Below are 24,098 nucleotides of genomic sequence, written 5' to 3'. Positions count from 1 at the left end.
CAGCTTATAAAGCTCCGCGGCCCGCCCTGTCGTCATAGTTGTGTCCTAAACCTGTTAAGCGACGGATCTCAGTGTAAAATGTGTAATTCAATTTCAGGACTCAGGTAATATTTTTTGTCACTTATTTCAATTAACATGTGTTATATTAACTTATTTTTAGACAAACTTATAAATTATTTTTTTTTTATTTAACATTAATAAACATTTTTGTTTCATAAATCTATTAAATTGATTTTTTAAAATAAAATTTTATTGCAATAGTTTAATAATTACATTTAAAAGTTTCATTTTTAATAATATAAAGTATTTTATAGGGTGTGTGTGGCATTTTTTTGCTACTTAATAGCAGATGTTAAAACGTACCCCATGCAAGGATGGCCAGTTTATGCTCAAGCACCACGAGAGTATCCTGAAGACGATTATTACTATGCCCCTAAGGTTCAGTACTACTATGATGCTCCAGCCCTCAATGTACCTGAAGTATACGGTCAAGTTCCTTACACATATTTTTATGATCCCTATGGTCATTTTGCAAATGAAGCACCAAAACGGCAAGAAGAACGGTTAGCTGCATTGCCTATCGGTCAAGAGACCTGGTATGAAAGCGAGGCATCTCCCCGATGGAGGTCTAATAATATAGATGACGTGAATGCCGCTTTTCTAGATAATTTAATTCTCACTCAAATGGCTCAAGATGCACAGAGGCGTCGTGAAAACGCCCGTGCTGCTTTTTCAAATATGGATTACGAAGAAAAAGAAAACGAAGATGAAGATGTAAGAGAGTTAAAAGCTTTAGCTGGCAAACCTTTTTATCATGTACCAAAAACTGTTCCTAAAGTTGAAGATGACAATGATGATGATGATGATGATGAGTATGTGGATGACGATGCAGATGCTGATTCTTTTATAAATTGGAATGGAAATAAGCGAAGTTTGACCACAGCAGCTCCCGAAGCCAGCACAGAGCAAACAAACGATGGTCAAAAAGAAGTGGTAATGCCACGACCAGCTCAAATTACTCACAATCATTTAAGTCATCTAAGCTCTGTTCAAGATAAAAGGGGCTCCCCATTCTACAGAACTATTACCCAATTACTAAAAAATGAAAATAAAGTAAGTTTAAATTTAGTTCACTAATTATTTAATTAAGCCAAACTTAATTACTCAATATCATTTATCTTTATAGAATCAATTTGATCGTATATATGAAAGTATAGATCGTGAAACTCCAAAGTCTAAAAATAACTTGGCCGGGTTGGGGGGTGGTGGGTGACACGCGCTCTGAGGCCGGGTCAATCGCAGTAGGGCGGGATGAGGGGGGCGGGGGGCCAATATAACTAAAATGATCTACAGGCTAACCCAGTTAGAATATAGCATGAATGAAAACTTATATGAAGATTTAAAGATTATTTTTTTGTTTACAGGAAGCTTTAAAGGAGCGAAGAATCGATAAACGTTACGTTGCCGCCGATTCTGATCTGGTAGTCGAGCTTCAAGGACTAAAACATCGTATTGCAACTTAAACAGACGCATCCGATTTTCGCCAACTAATATGAGACTGAGTATTATTTTAGTATAGTAAATAAAACGGCAACCGCGACCTGATAATCTTAATGAGAAACAGGAAATCAAAATATAAAAAAAAATATTATTCTAACTTTTAACATTCTGATCACATACATACATTAATTCCTGGTTTAAACAAATCGACTTGTTGCTCGTCGTAATTCTCATTTAGGTAAAGTCGTTATTTATATTTTAAAAATGGTTAAATATATAGTTGCAGGTGACATGTTTCAAATATAAATGGATTTAATGTGTATGTCATATTATGTCTAGTTTTTTCGATTCTTTACTAGTTTTGATAAAAGTAGTAGATTGTAATTGAACGTACAAAATGTGACTATAATGAAAATATAGAGGAGAGTTGTTATTGAATATTATGAGATTGGTAGTTTTTTCAAAAGAATCTTAGAAAGGTTCCCTTCATTTGGCAGCTACTATGTCGCGCGGATAAACGTGCAATTGTAAATATTAGATATCTTCCTTCTAAGACTTAGATAGAAAATAATACATTAATTGATTTATTTTATTTACATAATACGAGTACTCGTATGATTCATCGACAAGCTTAAGACTTAATGTTTTTGCACTCAACTATTTATGTAAATAATTCATTAATTTGAAATAAAATAATCGCGTCCATTTCTCTACAACCCCTTGTGTAAAATAAAGAATTGTTTGAAAAATAAGCGTATACATATTTGACTGTACTTAAAAAGAAAAGTGATGATCAATGTCTACATACATAGTAAGTTTATTTTTAAAATAATTGTATGTTAAAAAATGTCTATACTTTTTAATATCTGTGTATAAATTTTGTACTTATCTTCTATTAATTAGTATATATCTTTCTCAGGTGCTATTATTTTTCTTTAAGTTCTATTTTACGGTCTAAGCAGATACTACCTTTAATCTTTTTGCATAGCAAAAATGAAAGTATAGTATACTTTTATAACTGTATTTAGGAATGAATGATTCTCTCGAAACGCAGAGGATTAGGTGATATTTTAGCTTTACAGCTTCTTAACTAATATTTGTATGACAGTTGGTCTAAGAGACCTTTGTTAATAAAACATAATTTATATAACAATTTGTGATACAAATCACACGCAGCCCGTACTCTTATTCAATGCAAATAATCCTCTTCTTTAAAGTGTTTTTCCATTACCTTTTTCCGCTTCTATAATATTTTCAACGCATTCATCCTAAACTAATTAAAATTATCTTTCCAAAGTACATATCTGTGTATAATAATGTCAAATTAGTTTTCTTTTTATATGTAAAAATAGTATTGGAATCGTCAAATCCTAATCTTAAGTTTGTAATGATCTGTAAAGTATTATTAGCCTACGTTATTGAAATAAACAATGTAAATTTAAATGAATCCCTTCTTGTTTCGACTATTAAAATTAATTTGTATTAATTATTTGTAACAGTTTTGTCTGGTATAGAGTACCTATGCCTTAAGATAAGTAGTAATATGAAAATTATGCAAATGATGTATCTATACAAGCCTAATGTTTAGATGTCTTTTGCGTGTTTTTGGCTCAAAATATCACTTTACATACACGACTATCCGTATATTATATTTTATAGAAAATGTATTAGTGTACTTTTTAGTTGAACTAAAATTAATTATAACGTGTATATGTAACCAACAGTGGATACAATTAACATTACTACAAAATGATTATCTGATTGTATTCCACGAAGCAGAAAAATAAAAATATATTCAATACAAGAAGTGTTTTATTTATGAACTAGTTGACATCTGCAACTTCGTATGCGTAACCTTTTATAGACTTAATAAATTGTAATTTAAATCTTTTGGGATTTAACTTAATTTTAGACTTTAGTTGTTATCTAGGTGGGTAGGTTTTTTTCGGAAAAAAAGACAGATAAAGATTAAAAATCTTTTGCTTGATTTTTGATATCGTGTAAATAACTACACGCATTTAAAAAACACAATTATTTTAAAATCACAGTCAGACACTTCAACATTTCAAACGAAGAAGAACAAATAAAAAAAATAAACGATTCAATCAATATAAATATAAACAAAAAATCACCAAGTAAGTGATTAATAAAAAAGGACTAATTAAAGAGTCATCTTTAGTCAGATATTTAAATAAATATGGAAAAGGCCAAATTGGACAGCGTCTGTCGAATTACTAAAGGCATAATTCTTATGCTATAGCTTTATACATTTGAAAAAATATTTACCGATTCCAAAAATATTTTATATTTAATTTCATTTATTGTTAAACTTCGTTTGCGTTGACTTTATAGCCCTTGCAAGGCTACTCTGGTTTTTATTGTTTAGCTAAGCTGACAAGTGGACAAACGAACAAAAGACAAACGGACGGGCCTCGACCTCACACGGGTGCAACGTCGATAAGTTACAGATTAATTTAGTAGAGTCGATTGGGTCAAGTGTGCGCACTTTTAAATTAAGAGCCTCACTGTGTAATAGAATAGTGAAATTAGAGAAATAAAAGTATTATTTCGAAATAAGTATTTATTAGTCTATTTCTAGGAATAACATAATAAAGCGACCGTCGTGGCGCAGGGGCACAAGAGTGTAACTGTAACGCGACGGTTATGGGTTCGATCTCCACTCGAGAGAATGAATTTTTTTTTCATTACTTCGCTCTGGCATGAAGGCAAAAGCCGAGCGTTGAGTTTCACCACTCAACATGCAATGCCTCGTAATAGTCGGTGGAAAGTGGGGAACGGAATGTCTCAAGAGTAGATTCCCTCTGCCTAGATGTATGCGGGATTTAGCGTAAAGCTGATTTTTTTATTCATTAATTTTCTGTTTCAAAACAATTAAAGCCCCAGGTGGATTATATAGCAATTAAGTTAAAGTAACCTTTGAATTCAAATGTAATTATTTTCCTGATTAGAAATTGAATTCACGGCCTAAAATTTCATTTATTTTTAAATTCAATCAAAATTCTTATATAACTTTAACTAAGGTGGCATTTTATTATTTCTTATATTTCAGAAGTCTTCTTCTACGTGTCTTAAATCTTAAATCGCCAGTTTTTGCTTGAAAGTGAAAAAAATATCCATCCTCACAAACATTCACATTTATATTAGTGAAAAAACTAAATAGGCTTTCATATATTTTTCTAAACTAGCTAACAAAAGCTTCGACAAACAACAAAAATATTTGATATTATCTTTGGAATTCCAATACCTACTGTAGATATTCACAATGTTAAAAGTAAAATAATATATTTAACCTTTAACCTTTTAACAGAAAGGCCTTTTTACAAGACGAGACGCCCACGTCCTGTCGTACCGGCGTTCTTTAACTTTAGTCGAAAGTCATAAGAAGCTAAATGAATTTTTTAGTACCTATTTGTTTGTAGCGAAATAATAAGATATATTTTAGACATGTATTTATTACTTTTAAGGTTATATCTATATACCTAGTTATGTGCCTCGAGTATTTTATCAGTGTAAATAGGTAGAACTCTTTTACCACCCGATCTTTAGTGGAATGGTGGTAAATTATTTGACGTTCAAAAAATGAAGCATGCAACTTCTTATTTCGAATAAAATTAAGTATATGAATTTGAATAACCCACCGCGGGGCTGCGGCTATCAAAATCAAGGGAGGGTTTAGCTTGGACATGATCAAAGACTTCGATTGAGTGTGGGATGGGGTTCTCCTTGTAAAAATGCCATCCTACGGACTTCCCGAGAATTTATGCAATCGCTTGCTTTCTCACTGGACGCAGCATGAAGAGCGTTCCCCAAGCTTGCGTGCTGTCCCTTACGCTGTTTGTGTTTTTACATTAAAAAAAAGATCTGTGTTTAAAAATTACAAAACAAGACAAGAAATGATAAGCTCTCGCAAGCCATCATAAGCTTCAAGCTTCAGCGGGGTGTTTACATGTTGGTATTAAATTTGTGGAAGCTCGGAAAACTTTCACAAACGTGTAAACGGGCTATTACTTTACAAGCTTACCGAAGCTTGCTAAGTGTGAATGTATTGTGGCGTGACTTGGGAGACCATGTCGCCGAATCGGTCTGGTTTTCGGTTTTATAACATACATCAACGGTAGTTTGCAGGAAGCACTTGCGACGTGTTCACACGTTCACATTCAGTATCACTCAAGCAAAATAATCAATAACAAATTTTTATACGAATAGCTTGACGCTATATTTCGCACATAGCAGGGTAGCCAAAGAAACCTAGAAAACCTGTGGATGCTTGCTGAGCTCCGGCAAGCGTGTAAGCGTAACATGAGAGACTATCTGGAGCTTGTTGAGGCTTGCCGAGTTTCGGCAAACGTGTAAATGTACCATGAAAAACTGCTATACTGTCAAATGGGAAATGTCACAACATTCAATAAATAAAGTATTCAAAATAGAACTTGTAATGTTGATTTCTTATTTTTATTTTTATAATAATGTGTAATATATACTTGATTTTTTTTACATTAGATGGTAATTTTACAATTTTATAACGTAGCAAAAAGTAAATAACAGTAAATAAAAATTCCCGTTATTGTAATATTACATTCCACGTCAGTATAAATTGCGACGATTTATCTAAACATGCGAAGGGCTAAAGGATACCAAGATCTAGATGAAAATGTGGGAGATGTACGTCCATCAGTATCACCAATGCCTCCACCGCAGGAAATTGAAATGGCTTCAGTTTCGGTAGTTCCAGACGGTTTGTATTAAATTTGCCTTATTAATTCATATGTTAAACTTATTTAACACAAATATACATTTGAAGATGTTATAATTAATTTTTATCTTCACAGGTGTATACATCGTTTATAGTAATTTTTATTTTCAGATACATTTACTGTTACACAAGCTGTCAATGCCTTAGGGTTTGGATGGTTTCAAGTGAAATTGTCTCTGTATACTGGACTTTGTTGGATGGCTGATTCAATGGAAATGACTATACTAAGCATTTTGTCTCCTGCATTACATTGTGAATGGAATATTAGCAAGTATGTAACATTTAAGCAACTATACTGTTCAAACTAACTGTTATAATAATATTTATATGTTTTATGGAAAACACATTTAAATGAAATTAATTAATCTACATAGTAACAGGATTCCTTATTTTACTAGGTACAAATGAATATTTATTATTTCATTTATAATAACTGTCTTAATAGATACATAATCTAAATATGTACAAACTCTAAATTTATAGATACCAACAAGCTTTGACTACAACAGTTGTATTTATGGGTATGATGCTCAGTTCAACATTTTGGGGTAACTTAAGTGATCGTTATGGAAGAAAAACTGTAAGTGCTATTTTTTATTTTTTTACTTTTATTATGTAATATTCCTAGATAGGAAAATGTGGAAGAAATTGGTCAAGGCCTACACCCAGAAGGGATCCACATTGAAGTATATTATTTAAGATTAAAACTAGCTAACAATAATATTAATATTAATTAGCAGTAAAATTGTAATGAAATATATATAATAAATTGTAACTTAATTATATATTAAATTGAATGGAGGAAAATAAAAGAGTATATTATTAATAAATCATCAAATCAAATTAGCTTCACCCTGTATCCCGCACATGGGAGGGTAGGCAGAGGGAACCTAGTGTTAAGACACACCTCACTGAATTTTTGCAAGGTAAGGCAGACATAGCCTAGTATTGGGACCTCTCACTTGACTCCATATTGAACAGCAGAACTCAACATGCATTTGGTCTAGTACAAGCAATTGAAAATAACTCATTCTGGTGTCTCTAATTCAGACAGATAGTAGTGAACAGAATGTCCTAACACTGGTTTGTTTCTGCTTTCTACCTACTGTGAAGTTTAAAAAATATAATTATATGTATATGTATTTACATAACACTATCCTGCTAAGTTTTTTACACTGGTATTTCCCAGGTCAGGCATTATCTATATAAGTATGTCATATTTAACCACTCAACTCTGAGATCTGAGATGAGTGTTACTTTGTTTTTATTTAAGTTTTTTTTGTTTATTACCATTACCATTTTTATTTATTACAGGCACTCAGTATGTGTGGAGTACTGCTTTTCTATTATGGCCTATTAAGTGCTATAGCTCCCAATTTTCTCTGGCTACTATTCTTGAGAGGGCTTGTTGGATTTGCTATAGGATGTGTGCCACAATCGTAAGTATGACACATACATTTTTCAAATAGATATGTTTATATAATATTTGAAATGCTTTATTGTCATTAATATAAAATATGAACTATAACATTTAGTGAGGCTGTTTTAGTGGCACAGTAGCACAAGCATGTGATTGTCATGTTAGGCCATTTAACACAAAATACCCTGAAAATTGCGAGATAAGTAGGGAATGAGGTGTTATAACACTAGGTTGGGGTAACCTAGTGTTATAACACCTCATTCCCTACGGGGGGTCTATGTATGCGGAAGCATGAAACTAAAATCATATTGTTAGATATTGTATAGTTGTGATTTGGCATAGCATTTGATTAATTATTTCTATATATCAGTAACAAGATAAATTATTTTGGTTACCATGCTTCGGTTGAGTTCTGCCACTTAACATGCTATTACTCCAAAATTTAGATGGAAAGTGAGTGTTTTAACACTAGAGTTTCTCCGCCTATCCTGCTATATGCAAGATATAGCAAAACATTAAAACTAAATTTATACATACAATCTAATAAAAATGTAAATTCTTTTCATAACTTCCATTACAGTGTTACATTGTATGCAGAATTTCTACCTACAAAGCAGAGAGCTAAGTGTGTTGTCTTGTTAGATGTGAGTATATACAGAAATGTTTAACATAAATAACATATTTTAAAAATATGTTGGTTACTTTCTATTCTCCTCTCAAACATAGAAACTTATCGTTTTTTATAGTCAGATACAGTTTGCGATTTACATTTGTGTAAGTGATCAATTAAAAAATCTTAAAAATAAAAATTGTTAATAAGAGTTATAAAAAAAATCGAATTAAAAAAAATATATTGATTCACTTGACATGAGGATGTTGATGTTGATGAGGATGTTGATGATGTTGATGTTGACATGAGGATGACATTATGAGGATAATTTTCACTTTCGTCTACTTCAGCTTAAATATTACAAACTCTAATTAAGTGTAGCTGCGATGCTATAATTTACATATATTCCACTCGCCACTCGCTTACGGTTGACCCACTCATATTTAATAGCATATGTCTATATCGAAAATAAGCTAAACCAACTTGAATGAAATTTGTTTGACGCTTTGTTTTGAGCCTACAACTATCTTGATCAGAGAATATGCAGAGTTTTATGACTCGGATATCCCGACTAAGCTAAAATTTCATCACTATTAACAAAAGGTATAAAACTGTAAAAGGAACATATATTTTTTATTCGTTTCTAATAAAGAGTTTGACAGCAGCCAGAACGTTTTTATGTAAAGGCGACACTTCTGAGTTTAACTCCCGCGAAAATTTTCCGGAAGTAGGGAATGTTGGGTCCTAGCACTAGCCCTTGACCTCGCCCTACCCTGCTTTATGCGGCATATAGCGTGAAAATTAAAAAAATCTTATATTTTCAGTGTTTCTGGGCGCTAGGCGCATGCTTAGAAGTAGCACTGGCGTTGGTTGTAATGCCAACTCTTGGTGTACATTGGCTATTGGCTCTGTCTACTGTACCTTTGCTTATATTTGCTCTTATATGTCCGGTAAGTCATAAATTTATATGGACAGGCCGTCATTGCGCAATGAGACAGTGTCCGATTTCTACTTAGTGGAAGGAATGACTTTTTATATCTTGGTTTAGTAAGAAGCACAAGAAATGTCTCGAAATTAGGTGGAAACTGAGTATCGAAATTTTTTTAACGCTAAGCTCTTTTCCTACATTGCAACTGAATACACTGTGAAGCGAAAATTAATATATAAAATATCTGTCATCTTTTAAATACATATTCTCTTTAAATCCTGCCATAATAATGTCAATATTTTTTCAGTATTGCTATGGGTAAATTAGAAGTGGTAAGTAGAAACATTATATACATTAAAAATATAATTTTGAAATTATACATACATATACACAGGAGTGTATATTCAAATGGAAATAACTAAAGAGGACTTTAGTTATTTCCATTTGAATATGGAGGTGAAGCCGCGGGGCCCAGGTCAATATTCTGCATTAAAGATTGTTATACATATTGCTTAAGTATAAATAAATGATATGAAACTAAGACATAATATACCAGCTTATGATAAACTTAAATACATATAAAAAAATCTTTCTCTATAGATATACAATTTGACTTTATATGTATATATTTTATGCTTGCTGCTTATTTGGAAACAATTAATAATTTAATATTCCTTATTATTTTTAGTGGCTTCCAGAGTCTGCTAGATACCACGTCGCAAGTGGTCAGCCAGATAAAGCTTTGGCAACACTAGAACAGGTAAATATATATTTAAATGCTAAGTTATATTTCTTATTTTGTGAAGTACAATCTAGTGTAGATTACTATTTGATTTACTTTCCGTACATTTAAAAACTCTGGGAAAATCTAAGACTATTACTCTCTAAGATAAAACACCAAACACCAGAGCGAAGAAATGAAAATATTTCATTTCCTCAAGTGGGAATCGAACCCACCACCTGTCGTGTTTACAGTCACACGCTTGTGCCCCTGCACTACGACTGTGTGCCTCAACTATTTGATATGATAAGCCTATTATAAAGCTAGATTAAGGGAATAAACACCGAGTGAAGGCCCAACTTTTAAGCTTTATAATCCAATTTTCGGCAAGAATACAATATCTTTCACAAATTATTAAACATCTAGTAAACTACTTTTCGTTAAATAGATGGGTACTTAGTTCCCTTATTTCCCTAGATTATTGATTCAGCGATCGAGACACACCTGTATATATAAATATTATTTAAATGTTTGTTAGATAGCTCAAGATAACGGTCGTCCGATGCTGTTGGGCCGCCTCGTGTGCGACGACTCTGTCGGCATCGGGCAGCGCGGCCGTTTGAAGCATTTGCTTATACCGCATTTGAGGATGACTAGTCTTCTGCTTTGGGTTATATGGTAAGTCGTATATAGTATGTAGTATTTGATTCTTCAATCACTTTTTATTTTTTTTTATTTATTTGGTATAATTGTACAAGACTATTTGCATACGTATTTGGATGAAATGATATAACACTAAGAACAAAGAAATTAACTGTCTAATGTCGATTTGAGGCCAACTCGTTTCCTTTTCGAAAGCGATTGTTAATAGATATATTTATTATTTGTGTTTGCTGATGTTATTTTTTGCTGTGACGTTTTCTGAGTGACAAATGACAAGTGTTATTGTAACTAAACTTATTTGTATGTCCTATACGCCTGTAAGTTCACTTTAAGATTAGAAGATCTCTATAGAGAGATAGACCTTATTTGAAATGTTAAATAAAATGATGCCATCGTATTCGTGGGGCATAAACTACTTCCATTTCCTTGCTCTGTAAGTGTGATGTGGAGCTCCGCCACTTAACAAACAAAATTCCGAATTCGGCCATAAATCTGAGGGCGGAGTGTCTTAACACTAGGTCCTCTCTGAATACTGAATATATGTGGGCTAATATATCAACTTCACTATAATAAAATAACGATAATTTCATATTCTTTTCATGTATTGTAATAAAAATTCAATAAAATAAGAATTAGGAATAAGAATCATTCTAAACAGTGTAATTAGTTCTATTTATTACATAGGTGTACTATTTTCAGGATGTCATGCGCGTTTTGCTACTACGGCCTGGTGCTGATGACGACGGAACTGTTCGAGACGGGCGCGGGCGGCGGCGAGTGCGCGGCCGACTGTCGTCCGCTGCAGACCACGGACTATATGGACTTATTGTGGACTACATTGGCTGAGTTTCCTGGTAAGATTAGACATTGCTGAATCTAGAGATATTTTCCAGGGGGAGCCTTGACTTTAGTTTTGAACTGATATTTTTCTGTAAAGAATTTTTTTAGCTTCACGCTGTCCCGCATATATCATTGTAGGCAGAGGGAACCTGAAAACCTAGTATTAAAATCCTTTCGGTCCCCAATTTCACCCGAGTTCTCGAGGCATTACGTGCTGATTGGTGGAACTCAACGATGGTCTCATTTCATTTTAATTCAAGAACTGTAATCGCAACGTAGGCTTGCACTTAAGTAAGAAGCAATAAACGTAGTGTCTTGAAATACTATATACGATGAGGTAATAAAACTAATAGCCTAGTTTAAAAAAATCCAGTCATGTCATGTCATCTTTCAGGTATTTTCGCCACGATATTTGTAATAGAAAAGTTTGGCCGAAAAAAGACTATGGCATCGCAGTTTGTTATATTTGCGATTTGCGTCTGCGCTTTGGTTTACAACACAAAGTAAGTATAAAATGTATATTTATACTAAATATAAATGAAAAATTTAAAACTTATTTTATTATTATTGTATATAATTTTCAATAAAATTGTATAATACAGGAGTAAATTTGTACCTATTATATTTATTTATTGTTATTTTAGACTTTCTCAGTACGCATTAAGCTGTAAATTGTTAAATTTCGTAACTGTAACGAACTTCTTATAATATTTACAGAAAGACGTACAAAGCTTATGTTTTGATCATTCAATAAATAATTAATCACGTAATAATATAAACAATTAATGGGCTGTCTTATTATTCAAAATTAAAAAGAAAAAGATATTTGTTCTACCAATTTAAGGTTGAAATTACTAATATATTTGATAAGAAAAAACTTTTACAAAGAATTTATTTTAATTAAAATCTTTCAATTTATTAAAATATTTAATTGCAGCCGCACATTCCTCACTTGCATTCTATTCCTGGCTCGCGGTATCATCGCAGGACTGTTCCAAGCAGCTTATGTATACACACCTGAAGTAAGTTACAAGTAAACCAGTTTCTTCGCCAGCTTGTTCTACCAGTTATTTATTTTCTCATTTGAACTATTTTGATGATCTAATAATATTATCATTTTAAAGACAATATCTATACATTGAAAGCTAAAGTTTTAACCGATTCAATAAAACATTTTGTAGCAATATTATTGCATACAATATTTCATATCGACATAGCTTTTTTATTCATGAATCTATTTAAATGAAAATAACACTAAATGTAGATAGAAGTTTCCCAAAACACAATAGTGGAAACTGTATTTAAATCGGTTGAGGTCTTTTTTTTGTCTTCTTTTGTTTTATTTGTTTTTTATTTTAATTTTTCACATTAGTAACTGAAAAACGAAATAAATCATATTTTTTATTTACTTATATATTTTTTGTGTTTGATGGAATAAATAAAGAATCAAGTATCAAAAATAGAATATGTAACTCTCTAAATTATTTTATATTCAAAAATTTTTTAGGTATATCCAACTGCACTAAGGTCCACAGCTGTTGGCGCCTGCAGTGGAGTTGCGAGACTTGGCGCCATGATCACTCCATACGTGGCGCAGGTAACATTTTATACAAATAAAAACATAAATCCTATTTAAAGACAGCATCTGACTGTAAATGAGATGATTGTAGGTTCGACACCCATTTAAGGGGATGATCATATTTAAATTATCTTCCTTTCCCCGCTCTGTTTAGGCAAAAAGGCTTTGTGTTCCGACTGACAGCACAATATTTCTCAAATGTGCAGAGCCATTAAGTTCTTTTTGCTATTCATATTGAAGGTCATGATGCAGGGGTACAAACGTGAGACTGTAAATGTGAGGGTTGTTGGCTTGATTCCCACTCGTGGAAATAAACTAGCCTTGAGGTGTTGTGTGACGGAACTCAACACTGCGCCTTGCCTTTTTACTAGATCAAGGAAATGACAATATTAAATAATTTATTCCCCCAAATCGTTATTATCGGACCAACCGTCGCATTTACGCGTCACACCCTTGTACCACTCCGCTACGACGGCCTCAAAAAAATATTTTTCTTTTTATATATAATATATATAATGTTATTTATAGGTGCTGTTAAAGAATTCCATAATGACAGCAACTGCTGTGTATTCATTGTCAGCGCTGGTAGCTGCGGCGGCGTGCCTCGCCCTCCCCATTGAAACTAAAGGAAGGGAAATGAAAGAAACTATTTCGGCCACTGGATAAATAACTTTTTTATAATATGATCAATGAAGTATATGGATGATTTTTTATAGTTTTTAAGAAATGTGTACTGTTATATTTTAATGAAACGGGACTCGAACCTGCAACTCTTGGACATCGTCTAAGCGCTCTGGCCATTAAGTCATGTCTATATTCAGTGGCGGATATCCATACATTTTCAAGATTAAAGGTTTTTTGTTCTTACCTATTTATTAGTAAGAGCTTAGTTCTACTATTATCACTTCGTATTTTAAATCCGCCACTAATAAATTTTTAATATTATCTTTTTTTGTATACTAATGGGGAAATATTTAAAAAAACTTTAAGTTTTAAAATCATTTTTTCTTTTTTAAACAAAGTAACTAGTATTATGTAAAATCCAATTTGGTCCATAAGAACTAACGTACATAGATTTGTACACGAATTAGTCGATTTTTCCATCTTGTTATATTTTATAATTTTCTAATTATTTAAAATTATAAAGTCTATATATAATTATCTGTTAGTCCATATAACTTAAATATCTTTTATTTATTAGAAAAACTTTTGTTTTAGTATTTTTAACACAATCGAATCTATAAAGACTGCTGTGACGTAATCTCTTTAGAATAATCTTAATTTTATTCATATATTTATTTACTTTTATTAAGTTATCATGCATTTAAAAATAGTAAGGCTTGTTTAATTACTTGTTTTTTTAAATTATTGTGATAACAATGGAATATGATGATATTTACAATTTATACTTTATTAGCCTAAAACATGTGTAGTGTTTTTTTATCTTCCTCTGTTTATAACGATGAACCGACAGTCAGTAGAGTTATGATACTCCACTTCTTAGACATTGCAGCTATCTCTAATAACTACCATGTGTCTCTAAAAGTTACTTAATTTTACTATTATTTATTCAAATAACTGTTATTTATTTAAATTTAGTGTTATGTTATTTTTTATTTATTTAATGTCACAATTGTAACGCACAAAAAATATTATATGTCTCTTACAACTTAAAACTACCAGATCGTAATTAGCAAGAGTATAACTGTTTTTAATTTTCAAAGACTTTATGATAGAATAGACATAAATCTTAATTTTCGTCGTTTAAATAATAAATTAACGATTTTTTGACAATAATCGTAAAAAATGTCTAAAAATCTATTATTTATTATATTGTTTTTGAAGTAGAAATGATAGATACACCCTTCAGTGTATTTCATTCTTAGCATATTATAGGTACATGCAACAAGAAGCCTGTAAATACAACTTCTTTTTTTATATATAATCATATCTAGAATTAAAAATAAGTAATTGATAAGTTTAAATATACGCAAACCATATAAACCAAATAGGCTACAACTGCAAATAAATAAAAAACACTAGATTACTTATTAAATTGGTAAGAATTTGAGATTGATGAAGTTATCCAAATGCAGACTTTAATAGTGCAAAAAAAAATTTTTTCACAAAAGTTCCGGTTACCACCTTTTCATTTCTTCCCATCTATGTATTTTTTATAAATCCATTTTTTATATCTTATAATTATATTTTCTTTAATACTCTACCAGTATCATGTTATCAGTATTAATAGCTAAAATGTAAAGCTAATGATAATGTTTTAATAACTTTATTGACGAATTTGTAGCTTTTTTAATCTAGAAGTAATATAATTTATTTCTAGTTTTTTTTTAGAAATAACCAGAGGAAAATTAATTAAATCCTGTTACAATATCCTGAAAAAGAAACAGTTTTATTAATGACATTATAAAATCTTACTCTTAATTTGTAATGTTAAATGTTATTTGTTTGTTGTATGATATCAACAGATATTTTTAGTAATTAATACATCAAAAGTATATTTAAGAAATATTTTAAAATTGTGATTGTATCCGTCCAATTTTTAAAATTCTGCTCTTATTTTTTATAATATATAGGTATTATATTTGCTATACCTAATTAATACTATAAGCAGAAAGCATTAATCTCAGGAACTACTTAATGGTCCTAATAGTTTTTTTGTATTGGATTTATTTAGTTATACTTAAAATGTATCATTTAGCTACGTAAGGATCAAAGGTAAGAAAAATTCCTAAAATCAATTGCGCAGCCATCTAAAGCTAGGTCAGAGTGACCAGCGTATTTTTTTATTTGAACATTGAATCTTAAATGTGTTGAATCTTAAATGTGTTCTATAAAAATATCACGAAATATAGTATTTTTCGTAATATAGGAATCGTGTTATTCTTAATTTAAATAAAATTGTGTAACAATTTTAAAACCAAATATAATTTATTATACATCTTGTACTTAATTAATAATACTTATAAGAAATTTTATCTTTACACTTTATAATAAAATGCACAGCTTTCATAAAGATGTTTTATTTCCACTTTTTTTTTCAAATAATATTATATTTGTATAACTCGCTCTGGTATAAGGCATGGCGCGGCGTTGAATTCCGCTAGTCGCTACTTAACACGCAATTCCCTATGCCTCCCCTAAATAAAAAAAATGTATATTAAATGAAGTTATCAAGGTTGTGAAATAAAATAGAACATCACAATCTAAAATTATTTATTAAGAGTTTAAATACACTCTTTTGGAAAGTAACTGTGTCATCCAACACATACATTACAAATACAAATCATGAACACAAACGTCGCTCTAAGAAATATGGGTAAATGCCTAAAAGTGCTAAAGCAACGCTCTTAATTTCTTTATATCTTTTGGTAGTCACATTATTTAAATCTATAGACACAAAGTCAACGAAAATGCCGCTCTTTCAATCAAAATATTCTTATTATATTCATAATATAAATATTTAAGTATAACATAGTAATGGTTGCAATATAAAAAACAAAAATCACATGAAAATTAAATTCACTGGTGGACATTAATTGTATATTATATGTATTTACTATAAGTATCGTAATTAAAAATATACTACACATTAAACTGAAACATTTATTTACTCAGTCAAATAATACTATGGCATAAACATTAAATACCTACTCAAATTGATTTTTAATAACACAAATACGTGCCTATCGTATTTTTTTTACAATAAATAGGAATACTGGCTAACTAAGTATTAGTCAAAAATATATATTCCCACAATATATACATCTCATAGCCTCCAATCATCATAAACTTAAGGTACTGTTAATTATTCCTAGCTTCGAAATATATAAACTAGCCTATGTATACTAAAGTGCTAAGTGAGATGACCTGCTCTGATAGAAAGCCCTTTAATGCAGTTATTAATATTATATTTCAAATGTAATGTTTAGGTGTATGGTTAAGCATTTAGAAAAATATTGTAATACTTTCTGAATTATATTTTGATTAGAATTTTTTCAGTTGAATTTTATATATGACAGCTATGTGTGCAGTAAACACATATTAGACTAATTTTATAAGTAACATGAATAAAGCATATTCCACAAGAAGTCATCATTAAATTTAGTACTTCAGTACTTTTTGAGATCAAATATGTAAAGCGTTCTCAATAGATTTTTAACCACTAAAACGGGAGAGTTAATACTTGCTTAATACAATGAAATATAACTAAAACGGTGGGATCTTTATAATTACCTCCAAAGGAAACATGTCAACCATCATGGAAATATAGAAGGTTAAAGATTTTAGCAATAATTATAGTAATAATGAATTCTTGTTAATATCAAAAACAAAAACAAAAATGTTAATAAGTAATGTATATAATTGTGATCACTACACTAGGGCTGCCATATTTTGTGATGACACAATATTGTGATGTACCTTAATATCTAGAATCAATCATACATCTACTATAAAATAATTAATGTGCATTACAGCAGCCATATATTATTGTTAATATTTTTGCTTAAAAAATGATCACCTATCTTATTCTGCTTTACAGTCATTATTCATTTAAGAAACTGTTACCAAACTACAAAGTCAATATTGTATATAGCTGCCAAAATGCAAGTTTAACCTTTTATATTTCTATAAGAGTCTAATAAAATAAAAACAATCAATAAATTTGTACTAACATCCAGTCATACACATATTTTTTAATTGAATTACTCTTCAATCGTCATCTAACTCAATAACAATTGGCTCTACATTATCTGAGGCTTTAGTAAATTCTGCCTTAAGCTGTGATAATAATGTACATTTTGGTATTTTCAATTCTTCAGCCTCATCTACTAATATTTTTAACTTTTGTAATCTCCCGATATCTGGAGCAGTTGGTAAAAGTATATTTTTAGTTTCCGTCATCCATTTATCAAAACTGTTTACTCTGAAATCAATTGTTTGTAACATGATGTGTAATTCATCCATGTCATATCGATAGAACAGAGTTTTCTTTTCCAGTGCACATGAACAAAATTCAGACGAAATGGCATGCTGTAAGCACGCCATATGCTTACATTCATCACATGAGACCGCTGATAAAAAGCAAGTTGTCTTGCATACTTCGCACAGTCTTTCATCATCTCCAAGCAATTCAAAAGCAGTCCTGTTTACATTTTTGAGGCCATTTTTTGCAATTAAAGCCCTCATTCTTCCTTCTTCTTCGGTTGCATGAACTAGTTCTTTTTGGGTTTCTAAAGCAGTTTCTAAATCTAACCTGTCTCCTTCCAAAGCCATTTTACATATTAATTCATCATGAGAAAATACACAAAATCGTTTTAAGTTTTTATAATGTAAAATGCAATCTCTACCAATTTTGAGCCAATCAGGAGGTGCAAAATTGACAGCTTCAGCAAAATTGTATCCTTGATTAAAACCTGCATGATATGCTCTGGGAAATGTGACCACAAATTCCCCAGCATGTTGATCTGTTCTATATATGGGCACTCCAGCTGCCATAAGTATATTGGGATTCATTATTGTAACTAACTGATGTAATAAATCAGGTTGAGATTTGAAGAGATCCGGTGCTGCAGCTTTCATTGCATTTTCTAAAAGTTCTGCCCCACTTCCTGGTACTCCATACCAAGTTTTTGCTTCACCCCAATGCAAATAGTTTATAGAATAGCTCCAGTGATCTTCATTATGCCAACAAAATGCTGAAAAACACATGCCTACATACATCCATGGCACAGTCATACCTGATATGTCTGCATTAATAAATCTTAAGACAGAGCCATCCAATACTGGCAAGTTATTTAAATTCCAACCTGAATCAACATACTCTTGATCACTAGGGTATAAGTTAAGAGAAGATTTTGTCGGAAAACCTGACCCATGGTCCATGGAATGTAAATCTGCACCATACTCAACAGTAACATCTTCTTCTACAGAAGATATTATCCTCCAAAATTCTTTTTCTGCTATATTAGTTGGCACTAAATGGCCAGACATGCCAAAGTAATCACACTTAAATTTGTCAGCCATTTCTCCAAATTGTTGTAATGTGTACTCTCTTTCAGCCTGAGCAAAACCAAATGCTTCTGCTGGTTTATGCACCTCCTCAGCAATGCAGCAAGGGCAACGCCAATCACCATCAGGTACAACACTTAATGGAGGCTTGAGACAAAATGTATGATATGTATCAGAACAACCATTACATATTAGAAGTAAATCATCTCTGTGATCTTTCTGGCAGATAGCACAGATATATACAGCTAATGGATCCAAATCATACCTAGGTCTCTTTCTAGATTTAGTTATATCAAATTCTTCATCATTTAGTCCAGGCATTTTTGGTCCAGGACCATAACAAGCAAGCCTCCTCAGTTCTCTGCTCCGTTTTAGTTTTTCACAATCAGCTTTGCTTCTTGAATATTCAATACTTGGTTTGATATCTGAACCAGTTTTAGCTTTTTTAATGTTGAGATGAGGTTTTTCTTCTTTTATATCTTCTATACATATTTCTTTAAATATTTGCTTTCCACTGTCATCCTCTTCTTTGTGATCAGCTTGGATTTCCACCTTTTTTACTGCTTTTAAGATGTCTGCTTTACTTTTCTCAAATATTTCATATGGAAGAAGAATCTTTTCATAATTATTTCGAAGAAAATTCATAGTAAGTGCACTTTGGCTATAGCCCATTGCATTTGCGACTTTACGCCATTTTTTAGGCGTATTACAATTTTCAAATCCGCCTTCCTCATCTACCCAAAACTTTAAGCAATAAAGATCTAAAGTTTTATTTTCAATCATGGGTATTTTCAAAGGCGATCCTTGTAAGTCCCAAAATTTCAATATTTTTTCAAGAAACAAAAGTTTTAATCGAGTAATGGCTTCCAACTCATTTACTTTTTGTATCCGTGGTACAAATTTTAATTTGTCAACATCTAAAGAAAAAGGTGGCTGCCAACGTGCAGGGGGCTTTATTTTACAAATTCCAGTTTTTTCTGCGACTGGACGTATTTTGGCAATATATCCTAAAGGATCTGTAAATTCTTCAAGCGTAGGTTCAAATACGGGTGCCTCGGGTGGTGGAGTGAAAGTAAATTCTGCACTCTTCTGCATTGCACTTTTTTGGATAATTTTGCTATCCATGTTTACGATCACTACATTAATAACAAAAACAGAAGAAAATCGTAAGCAATTTTAATATTCACGTTTCAAAAATCACTAATGCCTACGTGACCTCTCGCCATGTGTAAATGGCTCCTAATATTGTAAAGATCGGGGAACTATACACTGGACTGCCGTATTTACATTTAATAGTTGCAAATGTACCATTTTGTCACACGCTGCTTTCATTTAGTCGTTTCAAAAATGTATATTATTTTTCATTGAAGTAAAACAGATATGAATGAAGTCATAAAAACTTTGTAATTACAATTAAATGATCACAATACACTAAACACAGCGAATGCAACTGCGAACTGATCGGTGATAGCGAGCCGATTAGCGAGCAGCGGCGGTCGCATCGTCGGCTGTCGCACGCACCACAACTCCACAATACAACATTTTATTTTACACAAGTCTAGCTAGGTCTACACTTTACACTCGGGTCTCGCCTCTCGGTCTCGGGCGGTCTGACCTCACCCTCGCACGCATAGATTTTCCTATTGCTACCATTTTGCTACACGAATACGTAGTCGTCTAAGGAAGTGATTGGTTGAATTCAATTTTACGAAAATCAAAACTTCCTTCATTTAAGTTGGTATTACTAATCAATTATAGTGAAATTATGCAATTCAGTTTATAGTTTGTGTAATATAATATGTAATGAATATATTACTTGATAAATTTAATAATTTTTTTTTTTAGATTTTTGACAAATTGATGACATCGTCTAAGGCGTGAAATTTATAATTATAGTAAATATTTTGTTGGCACGCTTCCAGGTCTTGGATTATAAAAATGTAAATAATTTAAAATAATACAGGTCGTTGATATAACCGCAGATATTATGTAACCTGAGTTGTTAAATTCTTTTATAATTCTATAAAATATACATCTGAAAGTAGTAGAATAAATATTTGTCTTAACGTGACATTTATTGAAAAAAAAAATACCACATTTAAATATTAGTAAATTTTATTATCAATATTTGGAGTGCCATTGGAGAGGCCTATGTCCAGCAATGGACGACGACAGGCTGATGGTGATGATGATGATGATTATTAATATTACTTATTATCAAATTATAAATATAGATTCTATTTATCATATACTGTAGTTGATGTTATGTAGTATAGGATGTGTAGTATGTTTGAATTCTACTTATATTTTTTCCTAAATCTATATTTTTATTTAATACCCTACCGTACAATAACGCCAAAGCTGATTTTGTTTCTTTTTACATTTATATCGATATTATGTTATCTGTTTGAATAAAAAATATGTTTGTCTATTTTATTATGTTTTAGGGGTGTCGATTATAAAGGTGCATCGATGTTTTGATTCAATCGATACATTTCGATATCTATCAGTAGTTTATTTAAATATATCGATAGTCTTTTAGCACACGAAATTGTTGTCATCAAAGTGAAACTTATTTTGTATATTTATATCTGAAATAAATTAAATATACTATATTTTAGATTTTCTAAAATATCATTGCTGTATTTTTCTTTACTTGTTTGTGTGAAATTAAGTTAGAAAGTAATATATCGTCAATAGACAATATTGTATTGTCACACTGACAGTGACTTATTAAATATATAGTAAATTTTTCACATTATTTTTCATATAACCCCTTTGTCGTATTAAATACTCATTTTAGTTATTTTAAAGCTTTTTTTAAATCATTGTTACATTAAGAAATACACAAATTAAACAATGAATACGTTTCGCTGCTTTTGGCGAGTTAATACACAATATCAACAAATACGGTTAGGTCATAAGATGAGAGGGAAACCTCCTATTTACTGTCGAACTATAAAAGAAAGATTAGATGAATTGAATTATAAAGACGAATTACACACTACAAGAATTGATATAGGATTTCTTCCAGAAAAGTACGTATTTTTTTATATATATTTTTTGAAATTGATTTAATTGTGTCCATCTCCCTTATTTACCATAATCAATAAAAAATATATATAAAAAATTCGTGGATGTGGATATAATAAATTTCCCTAATAATACTTTAAAATTGTCAATATAATTGCTACACAATTATGTACTTCTAAGTTTAAGTATTATTAATTAAATTTTAATAAAAATGTTTGTTTTTATTTAAATTTAGAAAAGTATTGCCATCAAGAGATGAACGTTTGGAACAATCAAAAAAGTTAAAGAATAACAAAAGTTTAGAGCAATTAGCACGGAAAGGCCAGCTAGAAATCAATATGGAACAATCAAAGAAAGACTGGTTAGAAACTCTAGGACCATTACATAAAAAACAAATAGCTGATCATTATGGTATATTTGAACATTTGTATGGGGAAGGATTTTTTTTACCTCACTTAAATTTGGAAATATTCTATGATTTAAATAATGGCAATTGTTTACCTGTTTACTATGGGAATGTTATTAAGCCAAAAGAAGCTAAAGATGCTCCTATTATCAATTATGAGTGTGATGGAAATTCTTTATGGACTCTTGCTTTAACTAATCTTGATGGTCATTTAAGTGATAATGATAAGGAGTATATACACTGGCTAGTAGCTAACATACCAGGAAATTGCATTGAAAAAGGAGATGTTTTAGCTGAGTACTTGCAGCCTTTTCCTTTAAAAGGGACAGGTTACCACAGATATGCCTTTGTTCTTTATAAGCAAGATGGACAACTGTCATATGACTTGTCTAAAGGTAATAAAATACATATTTATATACAATATATCATAGTATAAGAACCAGATGAACATATTTACAAAAAATATATATTCTGTCTTTGTAAGATTATGCAAATAAACAATTATGATTGTTTTAAACTCTAATAATAGAACAATACATTAATATATATTTTTATTAAAAATATTATTTTTCATATTTACTATAATTATAATATTGAATGCAATTTGAATTGATTGTAATATTTTACTTTCTTTTTCTTTTACTTTTACTAAAATTTTAAATACAAGACCAATGCTACTAAGTTGATTATTGATGACTAAAGACTGAAACATGATCAAAGTCTGATTGTACAATGTGAAGATCATTCATAACATTCACCCCTGAGTGGGTATCAAACCAACAACTATTCACTCAATAGTTATTGGTTTGATACACACTCAGGGGACATTTAATTCTGTCACTCAATATGAAAGATTTGAAAGTGAGGCGGAAATTGTGAAATGGAGTGTCTTAACACTATGTTCTCCTGCTACTGAGCAATACAGTGCGGGATAAACATGACTAAAAAATGACTATTTACTTTTCTATAATAAAGTATTATTTCCTTTTATTTCTAGTTACAAGCTCATCACCATTGCAGGATAGAACATTCCATACACGGGAATGGTATAAGAAATATCAAGATAATATAACTCCTATAGGTCTAGCTTTCTACCAGTCAGATTGGGACTTGACTGTAACTGATTTCTTTCATTCAAAACTAAATCAAAAGGAGCCAGGTAAATATTGGTTAATTGATAGTATATAAAATATATATTTTTTCGTCAATAAATTCACTTCTTAATTTTTTTTTTTCAGTATATGAATATGACTTCCCAGAACCATATATCAGACCTCAAGAGAGGTTTCCACGCCGGAAACCCTTTAATCTATACATGGACAAATACAGAGATCCCAAACAAATTAATAAAGAATATTTGTTGCGGAAACTTAAAACTGAAAATCCATTCAAAACTCCACCACCACCATTAAAATATCCGAATGCTCAATACCTGCCTAAAGAAATGCCATCTTGGTTGAAATTACATGAGAAAAAAATAAGGCTTCGTTGGGGAAGAGTTAATGATGTGTAAAGATAATTTAGTGAATAAATATATTTAGATATTGTAATGTTTGTTTTATTATTTAAAATTGTCTATTGTTCAGGTAAAGAT

General features: G+C 31.0%; 4 protein-coding genes across 4 annotated transcripts; 3 read left to right on the top strand and 1 right to left on the bottom strand.

Moving 5' to 3' along the window:
• LOC146528788 (uncharacterized) lies at positions 1–3,304 on the top strand. The gene is made up of 3 exons (XM_085203870.1): positions 1–104; positions 315–1,113; positions 1,425–3,304. Exons 1-3 carry the CDS (start codon positions 79–81, stop codon positions 1,521–1,523), a joined length of 924 nt encoding a protein of 307 aa, XP_085059996.1. The 5' UTR covers positions 1–78; the 3' UTR covers positions 1,524–3,304.
• A 2,603-nt stretch (positions 3,305–5,907) lies between these two features.
• Positions 5,908–16,069, top strand: LOC146528787 (synaptic vesicle 2-related protein). Its single transcript, XM_085203732.1, has 13 exons — positions 5,908–6,256; positions 6,386–6,545; positions 6,758–6,854; positions 7,589–7,713; positions 8,275–8,338; positions 9,129–9,254; positions 9,921–9,992; positions 10,492–10,631; positions 11,316–11,470; positions 11,851–11,959; positions 12,394–12,478; positions 12,964–13,053; positions 13,564–16,069. The coding sequence occupies exons 1-13, from the start codon at positions 6,136–6,138 to the stop codon at positions 13,699–13,701; spliced, it is 1,482 nt and encodes a 493-aa protein (XP_085059858.1). The 5' UTR covers positions 5,908–6,135; the 3' UTR covers positions 13,702–16,069.
• A 183-nt stretch (positions 16,070–16,252) lies between these two features.
• LOC146528786 (lysine-specific demethylase 5-like) lies at positions 16,253–20,827 on the bottom strand. The gene has a single exon (XM_085203731.1). The coding sequence runs from the start codon at positions 20,188–20,190 to the stop codon at positions 17,767–17,769; it is 2,424 nt and encodes an 807-aa protein (XP_085059857.1). The 5' UTR covers positions 20,191–20,827; the 3' UTR covers positions 16,253–17,766.
• Positions 20,828–21,779: 952 nt separating this feature from the next.
• Positions 21,780–24,054, top strand: mRpL38 (mitochondrial ribosomal protein L38). Its single transcript, XM_085203742.1, has 4 exons — positions 21,780–22,103; positions 22,334–22,899; positions 23,502–23,663; positions 23,743–24,054. The coding sequence occupies exons 1-4, from the start codon at positions 21,925–21,927 to the stop codon at positions 24,015–24,017; spliced, it is 1,182 nt and encodes a 393-aa protein (XP_085059868.1). The 5' UTR covers positions 21,780–21,924; the 3' UTR covers positions 24,018–24,054.
• The last annotated feature ends 44 nt before the right edge of the window (positions 24,055–24,098 follow it).

Source organism: Heliconius melpomene, chromosome 19, assembly GCF_056956725.1.
Source record: "Heliconius melpomene rosina isolate 202511_hmr_F chromosome 19, ASM5695672v1, whole genome shotgun sequence".
Lineage (NCBI taxonomy): Eukaryota > Metazoa > Arthropoda > Insecta > Lepidoptera > Nymphalidae > Heliconius > Heliconius melpomene.
This window is presented reverse-complemented; position numbering and strand designations above follow the sequence as displayed.